The sequence below is a fragment of the Falco biarmicus genome, chromosome 8, assembly GCF_023638135.1.
Source record: "Falco biarmicus isolate bFalBia1 chromosome 8, bFalBia1.pri, whole genome shotgun sequence".
NCBI lineage: Eukaryota > Metazoa > Chordata > Aves > Falconiformes > Falconidae > Falco > Falco biarmicus.
In genome coordinates this window covers 7,455,255-7,483,209 of record NC_079295.1, presented here as the reverse complement: position 1 = coordinate 7,483,209, position 27,955 = coordinate 7,455,255, and the positions used below count along the sequence as shown (strand labels likewise).

At 44.6% G+C, this 27,955-nt stretch overlaps 1 protein-coding gene across 13 annotated transcripts in view; it reads right to left on the bottom strand.

Annotated features, from left to right (window-relative positions):
• HDAC4 (histone deacetylase 4) overlaps nucleotides 1–27,955 on the bottom strand; it is a 267,202-nt gene that overhangs the window by 177,626 nt on the left and 61,621 nt on the right. For 4 of the 13 annotated variants that reach the window (XM_056348098.1, XM_056348104.1, XM_056348099.1 and 1 more), the window contains exon 1: nucleotides 26,529–26,862. The exons of 4 other annotated variants lie outside the window; for them this stretch is intronic. In XM_056348098.1, the coding sequence (XP_056204073.1) occupies nucleotides 26,529–26,637 (109 nt within the window). In that variant the 5' untranslated portion in view covers nucleotides 26,638–26,862. Of the gene's footprint in view, nucleotides 1–25,922; nucleotides 26,351–26,528; nucleotides 26,863–27,955 lie in introns of those variants that run through there. 5 more of the 13 variants (XM_056348105.1, XM_056348100.1, XM_056348101.1 and 2 more) reach the window with 3 other exon arrangements.

The following is a 27,955-nucleotide window of genomic DNA, read 5'->3' as shown; positions in this document are numbered from 1 at the left end:
CCCACCTACCCAGTGCCAGGGTAGCGCTCCATTGGGTCTGAAAGCAAGTGGCTGTGCTTCCTTCTCTCTGTTACCTGTTTTAGCCATCAGGTCAAATACTTCATCCTAAGAACTCACATTTAAATATCTGTTTGAATTACAGCAGGCAGGGATTGATTTCAGCTCGTATTGCTACATTGGGGTAAGCCAGTGGTCAGATGGAGGATGGCCAGTCTGCCGACTCACCCACGCACACTCATCTCCCTCGGGTACCCGCACAGCCTCTGCAGCTCTGCTTCCCCAAGAAGCTCATCCTCACATGTGGTATCTTCTCTACGTTCAATCCTGTTACTGTAACAGCATAAAATCTGTTGCTCACCAGTGAAAAATCCTTTTGGTCAAACATTTTAAGCACCAGAGACAAGCTGACCATGCTTGTTAGCAGCCTAAACTGCAATTCACCCTAAGCCCGTTAAAGACAGCAATCACATGTTTCAAATCACACAATCATAGAACGGTTTGGGCTGGAAGGGACCTTAAAGACCATCTAGTTCCAGCCCCCTACCATGGGCAGGGCCACCTTCCACCAGACCAGGTTGCTCCAAGCCCCGTCCAACCTGGCCTTGGACCCTTCCAGGGATGGGGCAGCCACACTACCCCTGAGCAACCTGTTCCAGTGCCTCACCACCCTCACAGTGAAGAATTTGTTCCCAGTATCTAATCTAAATGTACCCTCTTCTAGTTTAAAACCATTCTCCCTTGTCCTATCACTGCAGGCCCTACTGAAAAGTCTGTCTCCATCTTTCTTCTGAGCCCCCTTTAGGTACTGAAAGGCTGCTATAAGGTCTCCCTGGAGCCTTCTCTTCTCCAGGCTGAACACTGCCTCTCTCATGCCACCCTCTCTCTCAAAAAGGGAAAACGGCAAGTTTTATTTCCTTGCTTTGCTCATATTTCAAGTAGATGCATATAAAAACTTAAGAAATCTACGTACAAAGTTTGGACAGTTGGTTGGTTTTTTTTATGCAGTCACATTCTAGACCATCAAGACAAAGTAGTTGCTTCCAGATGTACTTCAGCGAGGAAGAGCTGTGGTATCGTCGGCATGTGACGGGACAGTCCACGTGAAAGGAACAAGCACCGATCTCCAGGGGTTTACATACAGAAGTCATGGTGCTGCTCTGGGTGAAGCCGCCATGTGGGACCCCAAAAATTACTAATATCCAGACGTGAAAATCCTTTCCCAACAAGCTAATCCAAAGTGCTCAGGAAAAAAACAGCCAACGGAGCCAGTGCCCAGCAAAGGGCAACTGCTTAATCAAAATCATCAGTTGAAATCTGAAATTATCCTGGAAGTACACAAACTGCAATTAAAACAACGTACGCAATTCAAAACAGCTGTGCCCAGCGTGACCACACTCCAAACTTCAAAGCTGACTCTTCACTCTCAAAATAAACAAAACCCCCAAAAATGCCAAAGACAAAAGCTTATTTTAGACTAAAGATAAGAATGTGGAGCCATTCATCAAAAGACTATTTTACTTTAAAATACTCAAACTAAGTATTTCTGTGGAAATTGCTGTCTTTATGTGTGAGCCGTGAAGACGACGCAGACTCTGTACAGAGAGCATCGGATGGAGACCATGCAAGGTGGTCAGACAGGTAGGGGTCTATCTCTCTGCACTCGCACAAGAGTAGGATGGCAAAGGACTTAGCTTACACCGTCACGATAACACCAACAGCAAGAACAGGCCTTTTGCTTCTTTGTGAGAACAGCAGAAATCCCAAAGGCGTTAATGCATTTTTTGAACTGCTCGTAATTGAATTTGGGTGGTGGTCCATCAACGGAGTTCATAAAGGAGCTCTTCCCAGCCGGCCCTCGCCAACTCACACCACAGCTGTGGCATATCTTTCCAGGATCATGGAGGTTCTCGTTTTGGTTTTAGGCAGATTTCAACACCCAGACCTTCTGTTCCAAGAAAGTATTTAATGCTTCCCTTTATTGCATTAATCACTAGCACACACATCTGGCAGTCATTTCCAGCCTTGTAGAATTAACTCAGAGCAAAGTCCTCCAGCAGGTAAGGAACACAAGGATCATCACTCAGGTGCTTCTGAAAACCTTATGTGCCAACAGGGAAAGTGCAACTTGTACCACCTCGCCACCACTGAAGGCCAAGAAAGCACCTGAGTACCTGGCCTCCTTGTCAAAAATGGTTCACGCTACCAGCCCAGGTTGCTCCCCCAAGGTAATAACCAACCCCAAAGGCAGGCTCCCTTGAATGCGGCTCTCCAGCTTGCTTCCAGATTTTCTTCTCATAACAGGATGCACTATTTTAACTGCTGGCTGCAGAGCTGGACATTGGAGAAGGTGCTAGGAATAACTTAAAAGAAAGAGATCTTGATGGGAAGGGAAAGCAGAGCTAAACTGATAGCCAGCTGCAAAGGCACAAGACCTCAGAAGCATAAAGAGATGTTCTGTAGGATGCCACAAGCAGTATGCTGCCATGTGGTGTTCCTCCACGTTATACTCTAGGCACCTCCAGTTTTCATCCATGAGGTTATATGGGCTTCATCCTGCACACCTCAAGCTCTGACTTACTGCTAAACTCAGGCCCTTGTGATGAAGCAATTCCTTCCACTCCACAATTTTTGCAAGGAAAGTCTCTTCCACTCTACCTAGATCAGATGTTTCAGCACACCTGGCATCTGTGGGACCCAAGACGCTGGGGCACAAGTTTCTACTTTGATAAACCGTGTGCATTTCAAATGCAATACCTTTATCCTCAGCCTCCAAACTGTTGCATTTCTCATAAACTTGAGACTCGCCTGGGTATCTTTTCTTGTCTAGATGAAACCCAGGCTGTTTTACACTGTCAGTAGTCCCTATTGTTGATAAAAGTAAAAGTATTATTCTCGTGAAACTGAGACTGCTCACAGAAACCGGTTGCAGCATGCACCTCAAGGAGAGAGACGGTGACTCACCCAGAAGACAGCTCCCAACACCTAACCTCAGCGCCTGCTTTGATTCACCCTGATGATGGAAAGCAACGGAAAGCTCTGGCAGAGGAAAACCTCGCCAACGCCATGAGAAAGGTACAATCGACAACTCCCCTGCACTCAAAATTTCTTTTTTTCCTGTTCTGTCACAAATAGGAGGTTAACACAAGCTGAAATGCTCATATACTTAATGTTTTTTTCTTACTGCTTTACCACAAAGGATCATTATTCCATGGCTAATATAGTAATATTAGATAATATTAGCAATATACATTTGCTGTAGTAAAAGCACTTTAAATTGCATTAAACACAGTAACATGAGACTAGCACATTTTCAAACGGAAATTTCTAATCCCTGCTCTGTTGAGGAGCAACTCCCATTTCCAAGCCAAGGAGAAGCAAGCCTGCCTTACCATGGGGCCAACCCAAAGTGCTGGCCTTTGCATATGTTCAAAATAACATCAGGCCCTCAGTAGTTGGGGGGTACAAAAAAAAAAAAAAATATCGTCTGCTAGCCTCCTTCCCTTTTACCTTAAGTTTAGTGTTGCTCAGTGGTTGCACACAGCCAAAATACCCACCCACTGTACCAGGCTGCTTCAATAAAACTACACACGAGCCTCTACTCCTTACCTGACTGGGACAGACTCGCTCCAAACAGTTTCCAAGATACTTAGATGCACCTCATTGATGGTGTTGAGCAGCTTCAAACAACGAAAAGGCACTGTAACGTTAACAGCAAAATGCACCACAAGAAATCCACAACTCTATGCCAAAGTTTCCCTTGATAAATAGGACAAAAGAAATGAAAAATCCTATTAATGAGTATTACTTGTCCATTCCTTTTGAGCCTGCAACATGCAGTCTCACAGGGGACTAAAAAGTGCCAAACCACCCCATGGGCTGCACTTGCGTAAATGCCGCAGGCACCCGGACGTGCACAGTGCACCAGGTCTGTCTGGAGGCAGCGTTAACGCATAATAAGAAATCTCAGGAGTTTTAACACCTAGGTAAGGCCTGAAATCCATGAGGATTTCTCTGAATGCAGAATCAGATGACTGCATGATGAAATATTTTTCATGTGTTACAAAAGAAAAAATAATGTTCTAAAAAAAAAATATAAAAATTCTGTAGAGGTCTCTAGATATTACAGCAGGTAGAAGGGTTGCTGTGTGCTTTAACGTCTGATTCCCCTTCCAACCAGGGGCACTACACAGATTGCTCCAATGCAGTCACCACTCACCTTTCATAAAGAGGGAAACTATGCTGATGAACTGCAAGCAAGATACTGTGAACTACCTAAACATCACGCAACCAAAAGTGTGTTGGATCAGCAGCGAAGTCCCCACTCCCAGCTCAGGAAAGTCTAAGATACCACCTGCAGCGTCCCAACAGCCCACGTGCCATCAGAAGGCTTCTTAGGCTGCCCTAATGGTTCTTCCAGCCCTCTTATCCCTCCCCCTCCTCCCCCAAATCCCATTCCAAAAATGAAATTAATACAAACTTTTGAAATTTGGGGTTCTAAACCAAATTAACTTGACAACGATAAGGCAGCAGAAAGAACATATTTTTGCTGTAAAAGCTCACTACCCAGTTCAAGCAAAACTAAATCACTGATTTATGACCACTGAAAACATCAGGCTTGAAGTCACACGCGAGCTGACAGGAGCTGCTGCAGGTTATAGTGAATATAGCCACACGCCGTCAGCTTGCACACCGAACCGCCTGCGAAGCAAACGCTGCCGTAACCCAACGAGTGCAAGCGGAAAGGCAAGCCGCATGATCCTAGCTATAGAGCGTTTGACAAACACGTACCCCGCCACAAGCAGGAAATTAAAAACCACAGCTAAATAAAACAAAGACTGAGAGTTGCAAGTAATGCGATAAGCCAACTCGTAAAAACAGCAATGCCAAGAAGTGTCATCATTCTTAGTAATCAAAAAATATCTGAAAAAAAAAATGAAGAAAAAAAAAAAAGCCTTCATTTTAAGTCATCTCTTTTGTTATATTGTTTTCTGTTTGATGACTGCAAGTAGAAAAGTGTAAATTAAGATACTTGTTTTTACTGCTGAAGATACTGCTCAAGGCACCGTTAAAACAGAAGTAATCAGAAGAAAAAGGGAGGATTTGGGGTTTTGTTTTGTTGTTGGGTCTTTTTTTTTTTTTTCAATCTGAAGTTATTTATCTCCCATTTCTCATCTCAAAGCCGTGCCTCCCACACCCTTCTGGGTGCCCCAACTGACAGCCAAGCGGCACCTCCCAGAAAGCCATCAGAAGTCCATCAGAGCTTCTCCCAGACAAGCTTCCCCCATGGAAGGGGAAAGATTTCAAAAAAAGATTATCAGCAAACGTGGGAGTGGGCAAATCAAAATTAACGTCTTGTACCGCTGTGAAACACATTTTCAAAGAACAAGGTGGATGTGACCGCGTCATAACCTGTTCCCTACACTGCAGGAGCCCAGGGCCTTTTCTGCCCTTCCCACAGAGACAGCACTGCACGGAAGGGGCCACCCCACTGCTCCGTGCTGCTTGGAAGCCACGCCAAAGCCCTGCAGATACCGAAATGGCCAGAGAGTGATTTTACACATACATTTAGGAAACCCACAAAACAGATCCAAGACTCCTCAGGGCAGAAGGGAAGCATGTAGGAAGATGGCCATCCAGAAGGACTCTGGCAGGCTTAGGAGCTGGGCCCCAGCAAACCTCATGAAGTTCAACAAGCCCACGTGCCAGGTCCTGCACATGGGCTGGGAAAATCCCATGCACAAATACACGCTGGGGGAAGAACGGATTGAGAGCAGCCCTGAGAAAGAAGGGTGGGGGGGTGTTGGTGGATGAGAACCTCAACGTGGCCCGGCAATGCGTGCTCACAGCCCAGAAAACCTAACCCTGTCCTGGGCTGCACCAAAAGCAGCGTGGCCGGCAGGTGGAGGGAGGGGATTCTGCCCCTCTGCTCCGCCCTGGTGAGTCCCCCCCAGCAGCGCTGCGTTCAGCCCTGGGGCCCCCAGCATAAGAAGGTCCATGGACCTGTTGGAGCGGGTCCAGAGGAGGCCACGACGACCATCAGAGGGCTGGAGCCGCTCTCCTGTGAGGGCAGGCTGGGAGCTGGGGTTGTTCAGCCTGGGGATGAGACGGCTCCGGGGAGACCTTACGGCAGCCTGCCAGGGCCTGAAGGATACTGGAAGGCTGGAAAACTGGTACAAGAAAGCTGAAGAGGCACTTTTCACAAGGGCATGTATGATAGGACAAGAGAGAATGGCTTTAAACTGAGAGAGGGCAGATTTAGATTAGATATTAGGAAGGAATTCTTTACTATAAGGGCGGCAAGATGCTGGCCCAGGCTGCCCAGGGAAGCTGTGGCTGCCCCATCCCTGGCAGTGTTCAAGGCCAGGCTGGACGGGGCTGGGAGCAGCCTGGGCTGGTGGAAGGTGGCCCTGCCCGTGGCAGGGGGGATGAAGCTCGATGGCCTTTAATGTCCCTCCCAGCCCAAACCGTTCTATGATTCTATGGCAGCTTGAAGACAGCAGATTATTAACTGCTACAGAAAGCATCCAGAAACACCATGCTGGTGCAACCAGAACTGTCCACACTGAATCCAAGTGCTCACTCCTCCCCAATGCTCCTGGTGAGAATTTTTTTCCCCCCAGCAAAAAGAATCAAAAAATCCCCAGAGATATGGATCTCTGGGTTAGATATCTGGCTTTGCCACAAGATAAAAAGGCTCTGAAACAGGGCAGATTGGACAAAACAACCTAGTCATTTTCAAGTCAACTACTCTCTCCCTCACAAATGATGCTGCTTTCACAAGTAGGACTCTCTGGAGAAGAGATATGTTGCCTGGAGTTATGAGCTAGTATCTTTAAAAAATATTTTTGTTCAACGCATAATGGGTCTCAAACTCTTTTTCTCTTAAAATAAATTTTAAAGTATTGCTTTTTCCTTCATAATGCCTTCCAAATCCATATTATATATGTTGAAGATCGTAAAATAGAAAGCTTATTACACAAAAGAAAATGTTATCATATCAATTAACACATTTATATAAATGCACGTATATATATTGATTATATGCATGTATATATACAATTATTGCCCTAATACAATAATATATTCCATTAGTTTATGTGAACAGCAAGTAACAGCACGTTCAGTAAATGCACCATATACCAAAAAGTGGTGAGAAAAATTAAATAAATAAAAGAGGACCTGAATTTATCTGGAGATGTTTTGGCTGGAAATGCATTTCTGGAAGCTTTATCCTTCCCTCCTTCAGGGTGGAAAACAAAGGCTGTAAATTGGCAGTTTCCTTAGTTGGTGGGTTCCTGGTTTCCCACTGCAAAACTGCCTTCCTTGCTTACTGGTGACACTGGTGGCCCGCAGAAACTGCCTCTTCCTGCACCATAACAGCAACATGACTTTTGTGCAGTGCACAGCCTGTGGGAGAAAAGCCCAAGCTGGGCACCAAATAGAGACGAACAGCCCTAAAACAGCCCACACATGAAACGAAGCCGAGGCAGGGGAGCAGGGGCACTGGGGTCTGCTCTCCCATTGCGTTCAGGGAGCACACCCCTCCCTCCGCCTGGCTCAAGAACTGCCACACGCAGCCCAGTCACCGTCCAGAGAGGCACCAGCCAGCTCCCCGTAGTCATGGCACACGGCGGTGCACAGCACTCAGCACCTTTCACTCCTCACTTCTAGTTTAGGTCATTCCCTGAAATGATTGAAATACGCTACATATGAGATTTCCTCCTTATGCCAAGTCACTTCAAGACATTAGCAGCAAGGTGGGATCTCAGGATGACAGAGCTGGCAGTGGCTAAGCAGCACCGGTGTCGGCAGGGGAAGAGGAGTCTGCTGGCATTTCCCATGCTCCAAGGCATTCACCACTAACAAAATACTCATATTCTCAGTTTCTCATTTCCTAGAACTAGTACACATTATTATCCTGAACATATCATCCTACCTGTATGTTATTTAAAACAAAAAAACCCCCAACATTATTTCATACTTTGCTAAATGATGAATGCCTCCATCAAGCTTTGGCTGCATCTTTCAGTGGTTTACACCAACAGCTGGTTTTGTTTTCCTTTCCTCCAGCCAGTGCCAGAGGAGCCAGCCCTGTTTGTCTCTCATACCTTGCCATGCTGCCTTTTGCGGGTGCAACAGCATCCAGAGGCAGTGCTGCTGTAACCGTCCCATCCAACCGGCAGTGCCAATCAATGACCTCCCCAAAAAAATCAATTCTGGCCCACATTTCAATACACTGAATGCCCAGCTAGCAAGAATTGCTCATCCTTTGTATACCACATGCGAAGGAGCGGCTGAAAACACTTGAAATTTGTCAATTTTGTTATCTCGATGAGATTTCCCTCTGCACTGTGCACTGTTTTTCACTTCTTCGATTGAAAATGCATCAAGGCAAAGCCGATCCCACCATTACTGACGTACTATACCAGCAGGACTTCCCCCAAAACGAAGCCTTCGGACAGGCTGTCAGCACACCACCAGCAAGCCCAGATGTGAATGGACCTGCAGGACAGAAACGTGTCTCAGCTGCAAGTTCCACATCAAGCCATACTCAACACAATGTTGGCCAACAGGAAAACCCCTGGATTTGCTGCTCCCCCAGGCACTGCTCTGCCACTGGGATCCCACAGGCAAAGCAAGTGGAAGCAAAGAAGAACCCCAGTTGTCCTGTACTTTTTCCTAGCCATAAATCTTGTGGTTTGATTCCTCTACTATATGTTAAGTCACCAAGTAATGCAAGAGAAATCCTTGCTGCTTTACCTCAAACTCTTCCTCAATACCCAAGGCATGTATTCCAACAGTTTTCTCTGAACATATTGTTCTCAAACCGTGGTTTAAAATTCATCTGTGCCCCTGCATCGTTGCCATCCTGTACTCCTGTCTCTAGCATACATGAGGTTTGACCTTTTCAGATTTACATTTACAGCATTCAGAATCTTTGTGAGCTCTGTTACAGAGAAAAATGAACCGAGAGGAATTTCTGGAACGGTGACCGGACTACTGATGTTTCCTACGGCAAAACACACACTGCCTGTATTCCAGCTTCCTAATACCCTGGTAAACAAGAAAAAATTGAGTAACAAAAGCAACTTAACTAGCTGGAATCTTCTGAAAGACGGAAAACAGACTTCCATGGCTGCCCACACAAAGTGAAGATGCTTTGGCAGTTAACATTCAAGGGTAGCACAAACAATGCTCCAAATGAAGAATGCAGCAGAAAAGAAAAAAGAAAAAAAAAAAAAAATCAGACCAGCAATTGTATCTCCAAGTGAAGAAAAGGCAGGGACTTTTTAAGGAGTTTCACCATGTATCCAGCTTCATGTTTCTCCTTTTCCTTTGTGCTGCAGATGCCTTATTGTCTTGGTGTACTTAATTTACATAGATAACTTCATCCAGCAGCCTCAGTACCACGAAGTTATAATGAGTTCCCAGGCTGTACGAACCCACAGCCAGGAGCAGACCTTTTTCTCCACCACCAGCCCCACGAGGGAGGCATGCACGCTTTCCCTAGACCACTGACCCCTTGTGATGCACACTCAGACCCCAAAACGCTGGATTTACCAGTGCTCCTGCCCTGTGTGACCATATCTGTACAGTTGCATAGGAGTGCAGAACCAGGCTCTTGGATAAGGAACATCAGCTCCTGGATAATGACGATCCTTCTTAGATGCACATATCTCGGACCAAAGGATCACCAAACTCAGGCTTCCTCAATCCTAAACGCTCTTCAGTGCTATAAAGTCCAAAAGGCCTACACCAAGAGCACCAAACAGAAGACACCAGCAGCACCAATATTAAGTACAGCATGAAGGAGGGTTTTCTGGGGGGGAAAGTCCTCTCAGTCAAGGCATCTTACTACGAACAAGTTACTCCTTTTCATGTATTTCTTTTTTTGAGATGTTGATCATTGAAAATAAAGTGCATGAAGAGGAAGAGATGGGCTAAGTTCAAGGAATGGCAGCATCCAATAGTTTTTTTCACAGATTCCCTACCACCTCACTTTGTAGCTTGCCACCCTGCAAATCACCAGCCACCTACAAGATGCTCAGTTCTCAAAATAATACTCCCTCAAAACAAATGCATCTGCAACGTATAATGGATCTGTAGCATTTAAAATATTTTAGATTTAATCACCTGTTGATACTTCCAGCACCGTAACACTGGACAGGAAAGACACAAATGTGTACAAACAACACTGTTACAAACCAGAAGCACTTCCCTCTGTTTTTAGTGTTTCTTTCATAAACTACTACTATCATGCACGGTCTATCCATCTTTTCCTTCATCAATAAAATCTATTGATCAGCATCACCGTGAAAATCCAGAAAAAAGGTAAAGAGAGTGATAAGAAATTGATAGCTAACTGCAAAGGAGACAGGTCGGGGGCAGAGGACATAGTGAATTACCGTCAGAAGGGAGATGGGCAGCACAAGACTCTAGGAAAGGTGCAAAGAAGTAGGAAAATAGGACACAGCTGGTATGAAAACTTTGCCGGTATGAACTTTGATAGTCCTGCTTGGGGCTAACAAGCCAGCTTGCTTTTAGTACTTCTTTGAAAGCTCTACCTGTGAAAGGGAGAGTTTAAAGCATCCATAAGTTTTTGAGCAAAGTAGCTAAAAAAATGAGAGCCATCAGCAGAGCCTTTCCACACCAGAGGGGTGACGACCCAGGTATCAGTTGATCCTGCAGTCCCCTACCCTTCCAAAAGGAAGTATCAGGACAGGGTGTGGGTGTTACGTTTCTGTCAGCTCGAGATACACCGTACACACACATCTCACAATCTGAGTGCCATGTCCCGAAAAAAACCTAGAGGAAGCAGAAGAAGCACCTTTAAGTCTTTAAGGGATGGCTGATTTTTTTCAACCCAAGAAAATAAAAATTCTACTACATCAAAAAGAGAACAAATCATCAATGGCCTGGAAACTTACTTTACTCATTCTCCAATTGTAATTACCAGCTTGAAGCCCATATTTGATTGTCTGTGCCTAGCTGGAGCTCCAAAAAGATGTGTGAGAAGCAGCTGGTGGGTGTAGCTACCCATGAACCCCCAAAACACCCCAAGCAGACTGTCCCACAGCCATATGTCCCTGCTGGGGAGGGGACATCTCAGCCCTGCAGGGCAGCACAGCTCAGTGACCTGCACTCACCCTCACAGAGAGTGGCTAAGGAAAAAAGATGCTCTCTGCAAGCAAGGAAAACCCATTCTGGTATGCCAAGGAAAAAAGCAAGTAAAAGAAGGGAAAAGAAAAAAGGTGGAGGTGGGGGATGTGGGGGGTGAAGCCACAAAAAAGGGAAAGAGACCACACTTGGTCTACATCACCCTAGATTTAAACCCATATAAATAGTACTTGGAACCCCAAAAATATTTGCTCACCTGCCCTCTGGTTCAGGACTTCTCTCGTGTTGCAATGTATATGGCCTGGAATGAAGCTGTTGACTCTTGGATGTGGGCCTTGAGATCATATAAAGCTGCTGAGATTTCCAGAAGTTACAGGGCTGTAAATTTTCTGCAGAAAGCCTGCACAGTTTGTGTTGTAATGCAAATTTTAAGTCAATATCCATGGGGGTTTTGTAACACGTTCGGAAAACACCCATCCTCAAGAGACTTAGGACAAAACCATTTAGAAAGTATTGGAAACACCACACGCAAGCCCAACTTTTCGCTAGATACTTCGAAAAACAAAGTCACCAAATGGCAAGTACACAGCTCCATGCCTCATTTGATATTTAAGTTATACAGGTGGCTGACTAGTTCTAGCCATTTCACTTACTCAGATGCTTTGAGTGAGCTTTAGAAGAGAGGGGGGTTGGGGGTGGGTTTTTTGGTTTGGTTTTGTTTAAGTGCTGTTGGAAACACAAGGAATAGCAGAGCAGAGAAAGCTCACACAAACTCAGATTTCACCCAAAGGAGCAAACACCACCACAAATTCTTGGACCTGTGGCTCATAACAAGCCCTGAGACACACCTGCCATCAGGCATTAGTTCAGGACCTGCAGTGGTATCTGTAAGACCATGTGTGTATTACAAGTGTGAATAAATTCCTGATTGCCAGCAAGTTGGGAGGGAATAGCTTCTGCATCCCAGTCACAGGCAGAAGCAAAACCAAAAGCACCAATAACATGCAGTTGAGACCATGAGCAAGCATCACTAGCAGATGACGTGGTGGGTTCTCCAGGCGCTCGCTCTCTTCAGAAAGAGCCCACCAGCCCACTCACTCCTTGGTTCACTTCAGTTTCACTGAAACAAATCACATTCACAGGTAGGAGCAACTTCAGAGGACTAACTCCTACCTCAGTGCTGTAAATTTGAAGTCGGCAGCTGCACCCTGGAGCCACAGGAGAAGACCTAAAACTTGGAGCCACGGGCAGCTTTAGCAAGGCAGAGCACTGAACTGCTGCAATTGAAGTCCTTTGGTAGCAACTCAGGATCAACAAAAAAACCTGGTTTTTCTGTAACCATCGATTGCAGTTGTGACCACACAGGTACTTCCACGCCCAAGAGCGCTGGAAGTGAGCAGGCTTGCATTTCACCCCAGCTGAGCAGAGAAGGACAAAGAAACACCATTAGGAGAGCACATGGACAGGGATTTTCAGAACAGGGCTCTTCCAGAATCCCAGAAGCCTCACACACAACTCCGTCAGACTCACTTCTTCCTCTACAGGGCACGTCAACGCATGAATACACAGCAAATGGGGTAAATACCGCGAGTCAGTTTGGATTTCGGACAGCTGGGGTAGTGGAAAGGAAGGGTTCTTCAGGCATAGCTTTGGTGGCTCTCAGAGGTGGGGACCTCAGCCAGCTCTCGCTCAGGGAAGGGCAGTAAATCTGCTCCTGCTACGCTGGCAGCACCTTATGCTGGGTTCCCTAACTCCCCATCAAATGATTAATAAAACCACATAAGGCAAAGCTATTTTTACTCCCGTGGACACCATTAGAAATGTAAGTCAACCGTTGCAATACAGTGGTTTTTATTATGCAAGTAAAATTATTATCTGTCCTCGAAAGCAGATACTATATATAAAGTCATCAAAAAGGACTTTGAACATGCACTTTAGAAACATACAGATCAATGGGGCTCTTGTTCACCTGCAGTTTAGGCATCTTCCCTCTTAAGGAGGCATTGCACTAATGTGGTGCTGGTATTACACAGCCAAGCTTTCACATACATACCACCAGGCAGCACCCAGCAGCAGCTCCTCCACACAACACAAATTTGCTACACGAGACTGTGCTGCTGCCTATATGTACATACATATGCATGACATTGTGCTGCTGCAATATATACATGCATGTGCATAACGCAAGACAGCTACTCAAGGCTAATAAAAAAAAAATCCTGAATATATGCAACTGACAAAATCATAGCCGCACATTCACGTTTCCACAGAGAGAAAGACCGCTTTGAAAAATAACACAGCAGATAAGGAAAACGCAGCAGGCAGATTTTTAAACACTTGGGCTTTTAGAGCAATGAATGGTATGGAAGAGACTAAGTTTCTTTGGTTTCTGTCACCAAGTGTTTCATCAGACAATGACTGCGTCAGGAGGAAAGAGGGGGAAGGATACGGGTATGGGTAGGGACTGAATAAAAAGATGCTAACCCTGAGGTTTGGCACTACTTAACATAAAGAGGGAAAACTCGAGTGTCTAGTAAGATTCAGGGTAAGATTTTACAGTCCCTAACCAATATAAAAAAACAAAGCAATTCCTTTCAAGGCAGAATGAGAACAGCCCCACTGCAAACTCTTTCTACTGTAGAGCCACAGCCACCAAGATAACCCGAACTATAACCTCCTCTCCTCCGCAGGACAGCCACCTCCAGCTAAGAGTACCACCCACCAACACTTAAGGCATGTGTGGAGGAGCTCAGGGCCCCAGAGCAGAAAGCTCAAGGGTTGCCCAACTGGCTTTACTACCAGTATCTCTTCTGCCATGAGTATTCACTTCAGTAGGTCCCATTTCCTTCCTTGCCTTGCTCTTGCATCTCATTCCTGCCTCTACACTAGCTTTTCGGTTGAAGCATAGCAACTGTGCCTGCAGACCAGCAAGTAAATTAAATAAAATAAAATAATAACAAAAAACACACAAAATGCTAATATAAATTAAGACCTGTATTTTGCCGTACCAGCAACAAGTCTGTCAAGGGTATTATACTTCCAAAAGGACAAAGCCTTTGCAGAACTTCTCAAAAATAAACAACTGTCACCTGAAGTCAAAATCCATGCTAGAAGTTCAAATCATACATAAACGTACACTTTCCACCAGCTTCTGTCTGCTTAATCCCATGGGAGATCAAAGTGCCAGGCTCCAGACTGCACTCTGAAAGCACTTCAGCTGCTATGCTGCTGGAGCACAAAAAGGGTTTTGAAACATATGTAGTTATCTAATAAAACCGAACTACACTCACTAAGACAGCATAAAACAGAAGGCACTGGCCTATGGATTTTGTGTTAACTTAATATTGACAGTTTCAAGCCCCGAAGTATTACTTACAGTGTTAAAAAAAGAAAAAAAAAAAAAAAAGAGAGAGAGAGAGAGAAACAACATGGAAGATTTTTTGTTTCGAAGACCTTATCTTCAAAAAATCAACGAGCAACTCAAGGACTCGAAAAGCTGGTGAAGAAAAGCAAAAACAGCCTGAAAACCTTCAAGCTGCAGTTTTAGGTTACAGGATGACAGCATCCCAGAGTATTTAACAATTTCCACTTAAGTCAAGCTAATAGAAAGATTTAACTTTAATTTCCACTGAAGTACTACCAAAACCTTTCCTTTGGTTTAAGATGGAAAAAGTATTTCCCCTACTTTTTCAGCTTGTTTAGGATACAGAGTTAGGAATGGAGATGAAGCACAAAGAAGGTGCCAAAATTAAGCACGGCTTGACTGATCCAAACTTTCCCCTTGCATTTGGGTCTTCTCAGGGGGGACGATTCCTTCCTCAGCACAGCTTTCTGCCTCTCCCATACGCCAGGCCACAAGCTACCACAAAAGCAAGGCAAACTTGAAACACGTCCCACTTTGACTGTTTGATTCGGACAAACAGGTCGGGATCTTTTATGAAAACCCTCCTCTCTTCCCTGGCCCTAGATTTGCCTTGACCTGACACACTCGTGCCAACCAGCTCTCCTAAAGACAGACCTCTAGCAGGACTGTTCAAGGTCCTCTCATCTTGTTTTTGGAGGGAGAAGTGTTATTACCGCAGCCTGCGGTGGCAACGGAGCGGAATCAAAGCCTGGGCAAGCTCACTGCCATAGTGAAGTGCCACTCGTGTCACCAAGGCCCCTGTTTTGTGCGTGGCACGGGGAACAAGCAGCCCAGCTCCCTCCGCCAGCCGAGCGGGCACCGCTGGCCGTGCATCTCCTCTTGTAACGCTGAGTTCCTGGTTTGCCAAATCAGAAATACACTTCATCATAAAGCAGCTGCTGGGTTAAGACCTGCATTCTTACAAATTTCAAAGCTTGCACGGGTAAAAGACATTTGGGGATTGACCACTGAACTGGTCACGTGCAGCCTTAAAAAAAACCTAGCCCAGTACTATGCTGGTTTTGTAAGTCCTCCCTTTCCTAAGTCCAGGAACAGTCTTTCTTCAAAGCCTTCTGTAACACACTGCTCTTTTATTCATTAGTCTTAACTGCAGCCATTTCCTAATTTCGAAATGCAGTTGTTCATAAATCAAAGTTCAAATGGTGCTTAAAAACAATTTAGTCACTGCAGCTGGTGACCGTTGATGTTTACAACATTGGTAACTTCTTAGCAGGGAAATACCCTTCTGACAACAGCATCAGTCTAGGCGTATCACCAACTACTCTTTGGTTTTAGGTTATCTTCTTGCAGTTTTGTTAGCCTGTAAAGCAGGGTTAGATGGCCAAATACCCACGAAAGCACCAGAGATTAAGCAGCCACTTGTCAGCCAGTGAAGACCTGCAAGGCGAGGAGAGTCAGAAGGTGCTAGGAACGCACATCTGTACTTCATTAAACCGGAATTTGCCAAATATCCCACAAACCAGAGGAGAATTTCTGCTCTAGGGAACCACCTGGCTCCAGTTAACTTTTCTGTCCAGTCTCCCACCCTACACATCTACAAGTGCAGCCAGATTGCCTAAGGGCACCTCCCTGAAGTGCTCCTCGACACCAAGGGGGAACTAACGTAACTTGCACACCCTTTCTTTTTCCTTATGTAAAAGCTATGTCTGCACGTGGCTGTTTGTGATAAAGCACAATGATAACAAGTCCCTTCTTAAAGTTGTCCTCCTCAAGTATACAAAAAAAGGATGGTGTCACTTAAAATAAATAATAAAAAAAAAGCTCAAGAATGAAAAGGTATCAATGTATAAAAGTATTTTAAGGGTGAGCATCAAGAGGATGGTGCCAGGCCCTTTTCAGCAGCACCAAGCAACAGGACAAGGGGCAAGGAACACAAATGGCAGCACAAGAAGTTCCATCTGAATATGAGTAAGAATTTCTTTGCCTTGAAGGTGACAGAGCGCTGGGACAGGCTGCCCGGAGAAGGCTGTGGGGTCTTCTCTGGACACATTCAAAGGCAATCCTGTGCCACCTGCTGTGGGTGAACCTGCTTTAGCAGAGGGTTGGACTAGATGATCTCCAGAGGTCCCTTCCAACCCCAGCCATTCTGTGATACTGTGATGCAGTTCCATACGTACCCTCCCAAACATCTCCTCCAACACATATTTAATCAAAGAGAAGGGATCAACACAGGATTTCAAACAAACTTTCAAGAGAAGTTTTCATTTTTTGTTATTATTTTTAATTTTCTCTATTTTACAGTCACCTTTCCTATATGCAATAATTGAGCAGCAGAAACACTGCAGAGCAAACCCAAGTACCTGGACAGCAGCACCGTGGTAAGCACCAACATCATCCACACCATAGCTCTGCCATCACTAGACCAGGAGGACCAACGAACAGAGCAGTATGACCAGGCTTTTCAAGCAAGCTACTTCTGTTTCATTAATAATATATAAAGAAAAACAGGTTTCTCAGTCATATAATCCGTAAGCATTAGCAAATTCATGGAACATTTCTGTCACCACACAATGTGGACAAGAAGAGTCCATCACGTTGACCAGTGTAAGGATATGGAAGAGCATGGGGGTGACTTATTATAACACAAAGAAAAAAAAAAAAAAAAAAAAAGAAAGAGAAAAAAAGGGATTTGGGTAAGGAAAAAAGTGGTAAGGGTTGATGAGGTCCTCTGCAGCATTCAGAAAGATTGTTTCTTCTCTGTTACCCAAGTAATTTCTTACATACTATGAACTACCATACTGCAAATACATGATGTAGGAACCGATTTAAAGAGTTACCTCCTTGCTAGTCTGCCTCCAAGGATTAAAACCACCCAGCAATGACATCCCCAAGCCTGAAGAAAGAGGCAAGCAGGCCTGTTAAGTATTCATTTCCATAGGGAAACACCAAGGTTGTCCAAAAACCAGACAATTAAAACCAGTCAAAATTTATGAACGGAAAGTCCAGAGGAGGAAAATAGGGGCAGAGAAAAAAACCCTGCGTGCTCTCTAGTGTTTTATCAACATTTATTGATTTATTTTAAAAGTTGGGTAGAACATCAGAAATTAATAGACTGCCATATGCCCATGTGCTGCATCTGCCACAGCAATTTATTCTTATAGTTATTTTATTACCTTCTTTGGGAACTGAATGAGATAAGGATCGGCATCCTGACACTTGGAAATTAGCTCATTTCCATGACTGTCAGCAGGAAAGCAGGAATTAATCCTCTAATTTCAGCCTGAAAAATAGTGAGAGCAAGTCTAATGAAGAAAAAGTTTCTGTGTTTATAAGGGCCGGGGGGGGGAGCGTTTGGAAGAGCGGTGGCCTTATTATGCTGGCAGGCCTACAGCCCATGAGATCAATGTTTTGATGAGCACAAGGACTGGTGCCAAAGGGGGACGGGAAGGAGAAGAAGAGACTTCGATGAGCTGAAAGCGTGGAGAGAGGAAGAGGCAGGGAAGTGGTTTGAGAATGAACTAGGTCAGGGGTGGGTTTAGGACAATGGAAAACAGAACATGCTTGTGCAGGAGCATCAGAGCTAGGGAGGACCTTAGATAGGGGTCCTGAAGGCCGGGAGGAGTGATGAAAGGAGGGAATATCGTCACTCTCACCTACAAGTGCGAGAAAGATACTAAGGGGGGCGGTGGGGAATTGAAATTAAAAACAAAACAAGAGGATTTGCAGCGGACCTTGCACGCAAGACAGCATACGCTTTACAGTTTTCCTAACTGCTAGACAAACCTTCACCAAGAGGGTTTCACAAGGGAACAAATAAAAGCTCAGCTTATTTCCAGGAACAGCCTTATAACTATTTCAAAGATCTCTAGCTAGGTACCAGCAATTTTAAACAAAGGGCTGATAAGACTGTTGTGGGGTTTGGGGTTGTTGCTTTTTTTGTAACGCCTCTCCAAAAGACATTCTGCACATTAGCACCATGAAGTCATGTCCCACCCCAAGCCTGAGTTTGCCAAAGGGATTTATTTCTGGGCTTGCAGTCCGCTTCGAGGTGGGAGCTCCATTTCAGCGCTGACATTGCCTGGCTCGCGATCCTGCTGCAGTCACCGTTTCTAGGTCAGAAAGTACAAACCTACTGTCTAAAAGTGTAGATAATTCTGCAGGAAAGGACTCCCATGTTTGCAGATATGGGAAGATGATTCTTTAACAGGTTCAACTTGACTGGAGTTTTCTTATTAAAAAAAAAAAAAAAAAAAAAAAGAAAAAACACAACACCAACACCAAATAATTAAATGTAAAGACAAATCTGTATCCCTTTACATAAAAACACTCATCACAGCAACCTTGGGAATAAACCACGTGCTTGCACAAAGAAACCTGCAGATATCGCTCTCTTGAACACATGCCCAAACCTATACATTCAAAGAGTTCAGAGAGGTCTGAGGGACTGAAAGGAAAAGAACAGCAACTTCTCATCTCCCACCTAAACCACAGGGTCTCTCCCCAGAGTCTGAGCCTCGACCATTGAACCCAGTTTCAAGAGGATCTGCTCGAAGCAGTGGCTCGCACACTTGCCTCAGTCTTGTGTTCCAAACTGCGAACAAAGCCTCTCTTAAATGTGGTTTGATTGACGCAAATCAAGAGCTGAGCGGGTGATTCATAGTTGTCAGACCGTAACACTTGCATAAAAACAGCATGTGGACAAAGTCGCTGATGCACTCAAATGCTCGGCACTATGATGAAAGGCATTAGAGTCAATCGCAGACCACTCACAATAAGGTGTGGGGGTTTTTATTCCCCTTCCTCCCCCCTAAAAGACATTTTGGATTTTCCTAGGTAACAGAGTTGTAATAAATCTTCAGGCACAAATGTGTAATTAGCATCTTGCTGTACTTCCCTACAGCTTGGCAGGAAAGATTAATATGTCAAATACAGTTAAGGCATAATCCCAGCGGAGTTCAGGGATAACCCGTAACCAGACTCCACTGATTTCCTGCAGTTTGACAGTAGGGCTGCCACACCATCAGACATGTATTTTGACCTTTCTATTCCCAACCTAAGTCTACTCCCTCTCCCTCCACAGTAAAGACATTCCCCCTTCTCTTTTCCTTTCCCATGAGCTTCACAGGAGCATGAAGAGCAGGATCAGACAGGTCTGTGGCTGGGGACAAAACCATTTTGCCCCGTTTCATAAGGGTGCCTTGAGGAAAGAGAAAAATGCAGCATCTGACCTGACCCCAAGCTACAACTCTTCTTCTTGCTGACCCTGAACTGGTCCCACTTTCCTTGCACTTCACGCAGGCTCTGCATAGGCTATTCACCAACGTAGGTAAACCTCGGATCTTTCTATACTCTCCATGCATCTCAATCCACCTTGCCGAGAAAAGACACCATGAATGGCAAACATGACCCGACTCCATAACTTCATCCTCGAGCAGCCCAGTTGGAAAGCCTGCAGTCTTGAGCCATACCATACCACCAGGCAGCTGCAGCCCTCTCTTGAAGGAGCCAACATCCTTTTTCAGGAAAATGGTTGAGCCAGAAGCACACTTCTTACTTCAGTAAAGCCCCGTCTGCCCCACAAGTAGAGATGGGTACCCTACCCCACACCCACAGGGCTTAGGAAAGCGCTCAGGGAAGTCAGACCTGGCTAGACTCTGGATTTTCAAATTTGGGAGAAACAGCATGGATCAAAGGCCTCGGTTCTCCTCCTAGCTGGAAGAGGGTGGGAACTGGGGGAACGAGCTGCTAGGCCACAGGAGGGTCCCTGACATCATCAGCAGGCTGGTGCTGTGCTGCTGTAGCTCTCCCCACCACACACAAAGAGAGCATACAAACTTCTACCGCAATTAACTCATGAAAATGACACCATTATGTTCCTGCAAACAATTAGGAAACAGAAGAGAATATACAAAGATCCTGTCAACAACACAAAATAAACCAAAGATATTGTTTCATACTAATCTTTTCATAAACCATTTCAAAACAAATGTGACTGTAGGTAGGAAGATCCAAACAAGCATGACTTCTGAAGTGACTCTTAAATCCAAGATGCACCTTGATGATACTCAGGTTCCCAAGGCACCCAGAACAACATGTACCTCCTCTCCAGCAATGTGCCTATTGAGACACCATCTTTCCCTTTGAGGGACTGGAAAAAGGTGTCAAGATCTGCCCAGTGGCCTGCACCAGATTCTCCTCCACCTTCAGCTCTGCTACCAACCCAAAGCCTCTGGATTCTGTGCCGGCTTTGCTGGAACAAGCCTATGTTCTGCACCCGAGCTCTCAAAAGAGACTTCCTTATCCATGCATCACCCACAGCCCTCCAGCTCCTGGTGTTGCCATCACCACTTGCATTTCCCAGCTCCTCACCTCTCCTTTCAGCTGCAGCGCGGACCCCACTGTCTTGCAATGACCCAGGGAAAGTAGCTCCCCCAGCTTTTTTCAGGAGTGTGTAAAGAGAAGGCTAAGCAATGGAAGTGCCCACCATCGCTAGTCCACAAGAATCACTTCCTCCCACCATTTTCTTAAAGTCAGATGGGAAAAAAAAAAAACAAAAAAAAAAAACAAAAAAAAACCAAAACCAACCACTAAATCGAGCTGGCAGCATCATCCAGGATCCTGGGAGAAAATGGAGCCGAAACAGCAAGTACCTTAGACACAGGGCACATCCACATGAACATTTCAATTTGGGCCACTGCATTTCAAAAGGGCAACTCCTGGGACTCACCACTTAAGCCACGTTCTGGTTCCTACTCAGGGACATTTCAGCACACAAACTAGATTTCTCTGCAGAAAAATTAACCCAGAAAAGGTACTCTGAGAGCATGCCTAATGGACTTTCTCCACTCATGGATATTCAGTCCACACAAGGAGATCAAAGCCGATGCAAAGCGAGCCCCTGTGAGACATGCCCACCCTCCAGCACCAGCCCCTTCCCAGCATGGACACAGCCCATGTCACCAGGTCTGCTCCTGCACCGAGCTGCCCACCCAGGGCCCCTCCACAGCCTGGACCCTCTGCCACTTACTCATTGCCGTATTTAAACAGTGCTGCTCCGCTACAAAGAAGCCACTTAAACTGAAGAGTAAGAGCTTTCAGTAATACACCCCCTTCCACCTGGCTCAAAAGGCACAAGTCCCAAAGGCTGGAGGTGCTCAAGTTCAACATCTCCACATCGCTGCAGCTGGGACCAGCCTAAGGACAAGCCATCCCACCAACACAAGAATATCAGATCTAACTCACCAGGATGAAAATAATTAGACGGGGGGGGGGGGGGGGGGGGGCAGAAAACAAGGAAAGAAGATTTCTCGGAAACACGTTACCATGAAAGAGTAAATTACAGCAAGCTTAATACCGCAGCGCTGCAGTTGTCACCCCTCCTCGGTTTCTGATTTAGTCATCATTAGGAAAACACAACTCAAAGCAGAAAACTCTCATGAAGTTAGTTGATAAAGCGCTGTGGCACGTTGCTAAGAAGTAGATTAAAAAGCTAATTTGACTCAATATTTTTCAGTATAAACACATTTGGTTCCACGTTGGTTTCAAGTGCTATGTCAAACATACGAGCCAGGACAGCTGAATAGACTCTAGAGCTGCAGGTATTACAAGCCACTGAGATAACAGACACCCAAAAACGCAATTAAGGCTGCAGACAACGAGGTGCTATCAAAGGGACTGCACTAGAACAGACTCTTTAATCTGAGCTTCCAAAACCTAAGAACTGCTATTTTTCATAGTTAGCTCCCAGGAAACTCCCTTTTCTCTCTTTAAATTATCTGGTGGGAAGACTTTTTTTCGAGTAGTACTGAGTTCTCAATTGCTATGAGCAACCTAATCTGCGCCCAAGGCAGTTACGACAGATTCCCTGCACCCCCCACCCCCCACCCCGTTACACTGCTGCCCAAGAGCCTGGCAGGACGCAACTTCAGCTGTGCTCTCCGAACAACAGATCGCTTCTTATTTCCTTGGCCGAATGAAGAAAGGAAGGGATTTTTGCAGGCAGGACCCTACAACCAGCTGTCTGCAAGTGTCAACAGCTGGAAGCCGATACACATTATCTTAAAAATAGAGAAGGCAGCAGAAGATAACACATGAAGATCAGGACAAGGTGACAGACAAAAGCAAATAAATACTTTCAAATATAGCAAATTTCAATAGCTCTTAGGGTTTGGGTTTTAGGAAACCATCAGTATGACTAACATATTTAGGAAGTCCAGAAATGAAATCTTGCGTTGTTTTTGGCTTAATGCAGGAAATCAGCTTTAATGACAACCTACAGTTAGCTCTGTAGTAATTTTCTTTCTACTTCATTGACATACATGACAAGACTTTATTAGCAGGGCCAAAATTAAAAACAAAACATTTTTCCCAGCTGCAAAGAATGCTTAAGCATTCATTGACACCTCGAGAAGAGAGACAAAAAAATTATTTCAAAGCAATTCCATCACCGTTTTGTATTTCAGTTTTTCCTCATATTTTAACATCAGAAGTTTTATACTTTGTACACCCATGACCACAGTTTTCTCATCATCAAGATTAATGAAAAATTACTTTCATAAAGGGCATTATGTATTGTTATATCACAAATAAAATTATGACTTTAACTCACAAAACCAGTAAAAACAGACTCAAAAGGAATACCACCGGGCAACATGGATTCTGACTTTGCTCAAAGGCTTTAGGATTTCACACAATCCAATTACTAGCATTAGAAAATTGAAGATTTTTATAGGGTGGGAAGTGATTTTGATTTAAAGCACTTTCCCCATATTTGCCACCTAAACACCACACTATTCATGCTTATGTATGGGGAGTGGGGGAAACTCCAGACACCAGTACTGAAACAAGTGTTGGTGCAGTACCACCCCCACGACTTTGTCCCTCATCTCCTCCCAAACAAGGTCATTATTGCACATTTTGTTTGCTCTTATGTCAAATACCTCATTTTATTGGCTTTTTAGGGGCTTTGGTGCTACTTCAAGCTACTCTGGGCTCCCTTTGAGAAGCCAGAGGCAATTCAGGATCCCCACCATCGTACAGCTCAAGAACTTCCTATAGGACTCACCTAAACCATAAGCAATACTCAAGATGCTTCTGAAATGCCACTGTTGGGACCCCACTGACCAGCCACCCCCACAGCCGCCCACCCCACTGATTTTTCCACTGCCCTAGATTGGCACAAAGCATGGTTTGAGGAACACTGTTGGCAGAAAGATTTTTTTTAAAAAAAAAAAAGTTTAAGGGATGCCTGGCCGCCTAAAAACTTTGCTAGATGCAGCTGTCCCCTTTAAAATTATGGGAAGATTATTTGATATCAAACAGCAAACTAACTCAGAGTGGGCTAAAACCATTTCAGCTCTTAAAAACATTACTTTTTGTCTTTTTGTTTTGGTGGTGGTTTTTTGGTTTGGGTATCTTTCTGGGTTTTTTGCAAACAGAGAAAAGACCTGGTGCAACCTGAGGTCATTTCTTCTGAATTTGATTTTTTTTTAGAGGGCTTACACATCACCAGAGGTTAAAACTGTTCAAGAACAGAATTCAAAAACAGTTCTCCCAAGCAAATCCTATTTTCGTCATGCTTTCCAGTTGCCTCAGAAGTCTTCCAGACAAGCCTAGCACGCTGGTACCCCTACAAGGAAGAGCTTCTTTGCATGCTACAACAAAAGAAAAAAGAAAAGAAAAAAAAAGAAAAAGGCCTCTAGAAGCACCATTCACAACCAAAGCCAGACAACTTACTACCAGTAATTAGGATACGGCAATGAGACCAGTTGACAATTGGGAAGAAAAAAGGCTGTCTTGTTTATTTACAAGGGGTCTCACTTCTAGTGGAGATTTTATTTTTATACCTGTGCAATAACAACCTACCTTCCTTTCTCCCAAACACTTGTCTTCTAACAGTCTTGAATTTATTTAAAAAAAAAAAAAAAAAAAAAAAAAGACAGCAAATTACAGCATCTAGTGAGTAATGTGGTTGAAGGTTTTATTGACACTTGTTTGGCATGACCAGGACAGCTCTTCCAGCTTTACCACTTGTGAATAAAGGGCACATTTAAAAACTAAAGCCAATAAAACATATATGCTACATAAATATGAGAAGTATATTCAGAGTGCAGATCTTTTCTAGGGTGTTGCCCCCACCACCTCAATTAACTTTAAGTGGTGGCAAGAACTGGATAAGCAGCAAGGGCAGCGCTAGATAATTTATTGCCACGTTAGAGATCTCAGAACAGCAAACAAGATTAAAGACATCGGTACAAGGAACTATGCTCACACCTCTGGAAGAGTTGCATATAAATTTCCAATTATCAAACCTGAAGCAGAAGTATAGGTTGCTTGCTTTGGGGTTTTTATTGTTTGGTTGGGGGTTTTTGTTTTAGAAATTTAAAGCAGGGATGATGTTTGAAAACCTGATTTGGAAGAAAGAAAGAATGCAAAACCCCTAAAAGATTTTGCTTGAGCCCTTCTGTCTGACATTAGAGAACCTCTGCTTTAGAAATAGAAAGGAGGAGGAATAGAGAAAGGAATAATAGATAATGATTATGGAAAGGAAATTGTTTTGCTAAATTGCCAGAGTCCTGTTACGTCAGGAAGTTACCCAAACAAGTGATCCTGCAGCACAGCAAAACCCTCCCAGGACTCCCCAATATAACTTCAGTGGGAATGGTCCCGTAAGAACTTCCCAAAGCCCTGTTATGGTAAAGAAAAACATCCCAATTTACTGGAAGTCAGCAAGAGCAGAGTCCTTGACACGGTCATCAATGTCTTCATCTGGCTCCAAAAAGCTTACTGCGGAAGTATGGCTGACGGTACAATTTAGGAACATGAAAACTTTACTGTCTGTGTAATGAGTTACTAGTATGAGGGATGAAGTAATTAAAAATCAGGGATCACCATAAACACCATGGGTCAAGGCTGCAGTGCCTTGACTCCTCTCTCTATTTTGTAGCCGACGCTCTTAGTACTGGTTTGGTGGGTTTTTTTGGCAAGCTTGCCAAAGGTTCTGCCTGATTCAAAACATATCAGCCACTTAAATAAAGTATTAAGACCTCCATGCAGAAACGTATCTCCAGAGCTGACCTCAAGCACGTTGCTGACAGGTGCGGTTTTAATCATGACTTAAAGAATCACCACCTCCACATATTTAACATAAAACTGCAAAGAATTTTCTAGACAGACTAGGAACAGGAGTTGCTACAAGAGTCCCCGAAGAGCTTTCGCTAATAAATCATTTATATTGCTTGAGTACCAGTTTGGCAATTAGGGGACGAAAGAAGAAGCGTTATTTAATGCATGAAATTCAGTATAGCAGAGCTCCAGGTAAGGCAGGAACACGTTTCAACACACACACCACCCCCCAAAAAAACAAGTGGGAGTAGAGAGACTCTCGCGGCACCTGCTTTCACCACTGTGGGAACTACTCTCACTTAAAAGAGCCACTTACCGCGTCCCTGCTTGCACCAGGAGAACACAAAGGCGCTCAAGTTGGCACTTCTCGGAAGACGCTGCTGCTTGGTGTTGCAGCTATTTATAGCCAGCACAGTTCAAGGTGCATGCTGCTGCAGACAAGCGAACAGCTTGTTTTCGCAGTAATTGATCTATACGGCACAGATTATATAAACAGTTGTTTCTTGCTCATTTCCACTCCACCGGCATCTCCCATGATAAAAATGCACTTGTCAATACGGCAGCTGCTCTCAAACGGCAGAGCTGTTAGCAGCTGCAAGGTCTTTAACTGGGAACTCTAGGTGAGTTTTGGAAAGATGTTCAGAAAATACAGCTGCAAAGCCTTCGCGTGCAGCTGTATGCAGACACAGCAGAGAGCGGTAATCTCTTTCCACACTATTCTTCTGCTGTTTAAAAAAACAAAGCAAATTTTCTGTTTCGCTCACCGTAAATCTTTGCTTAAGCATATCTACACTAGTCTCTATCAATATTTTGACGGTAAACTTGGTACACTGGTTCTGTTTTCAGAAAAAACGGTCTGATTTCTTTTAAAGCTATTACTTCCACTTCCAAAGGTTGCTATTTTCTGTAATTATATCCTTACCTTTCTGCATCTCTGCATAGAAGACACAGCTATATTGTGCCCTGGAAGCAAACGCAGCGTGTCCAAAGCTGACCACCTCTCTCTTTTCAGTGCTGTAGGACTGTAACATACCGCTCGGCAGGGTTGTGAACCAGCCTGCCTTAAAACAGTCTTGTGCAGGACCAACCCTCAAATGTCAAATGAAGCGTTTCACTTCTTAAGACTGTGGGAAAAATCAACGCCGGCAGCAAAAACCCAAACCACCGCGTGTGAGACCGCCTTCTTCTGGGGACTGCTGCCGCTCAGGCTTGGAGCACCAGGAATAGCTGGTGACCGTGCAGACAGAGATCAATGGGTGAGGTGGTCAAAGGTACGTGATAAACAACTCGTTACTGCAACGGCTCACGTTTAGTGCTAAATACATATGCACAGACTACAACTAAATCTGCCTTTGCAATTAACACTGGTCTGGAAACATAATGAAATGCAGACAACCCTCCTTCCCCTCCCAGCCCCTTGGAGAGAAAAAAAAAAAAAAAGAAAGAAAGAAAATGTCTTCTTGCACCTATTTATTAAGCTAGCTCTGTGCCAGGCTGGGAAGCTGCTTTTACTACCACTGCCATCCTCACAGGAGGAGCAGGACACAGGACTGGAGCCACATCTTCTGCAGGGCCAACCCAGCAGAGCACCTGCCTCTGCTGCTGCTGCTACCCAACAGCACACTCCAGCCACCGTATCGGAGCAAATGCAGGCTGGGAAGCTGCTACAAACTGGTGGAGAAGAAGCAACTGAGTTGTTCACCATATGTGTAACTGCTTTGTTCTACCTGGCATCAACAAGGTAACATCTCATCTCTTTTAGTTTAATCAGATTTTCAGAGCTTCATCAGAGCAGGACCCAAAAGGTACAGTTTAACTCTATGGTATGAAGAATGTCCCCTGCACTATGATACCTAATCACTTTTCCATCTTAAAATTTAATGACAACTTGGAGGAGAGAAACAAGGCTGGAACCTGGTTAGCATACATTCAGAGCTTGGAGCCCTGAAACTCACTTTCTTCCACAGATAGAAGCCGCTGGAAGAGAGGAGAAAAAACAACACCAAACTTGTTTTCCCATCAGTGATTTACCCAGTTTAATTTTCCTAGCTGTGCATTGCTAAATCAATGCTTACCTAAAGAGCTGCCTGCCTGTTGAGCAATACAGTCTATAACTGTGTTGCAACTGAAGCTGAGAGCGCAGGATGACACACTCAGGAATACCTCCTCTCCTTGCAAGCTCCCTCTGGTTCAGCTCTGATAACTCAGCTCCGCTTCTCAGGACGACAGAAGGAAAAGTGCAGAATACACCTATTGCAGAGATGACTGCAATGAACACCACTGCTGTGCTCCTTTGTTCAGCTCTGGGTTTAGCAACTCATTTCTCTACCTTTATGGAGTAGCTTCTGT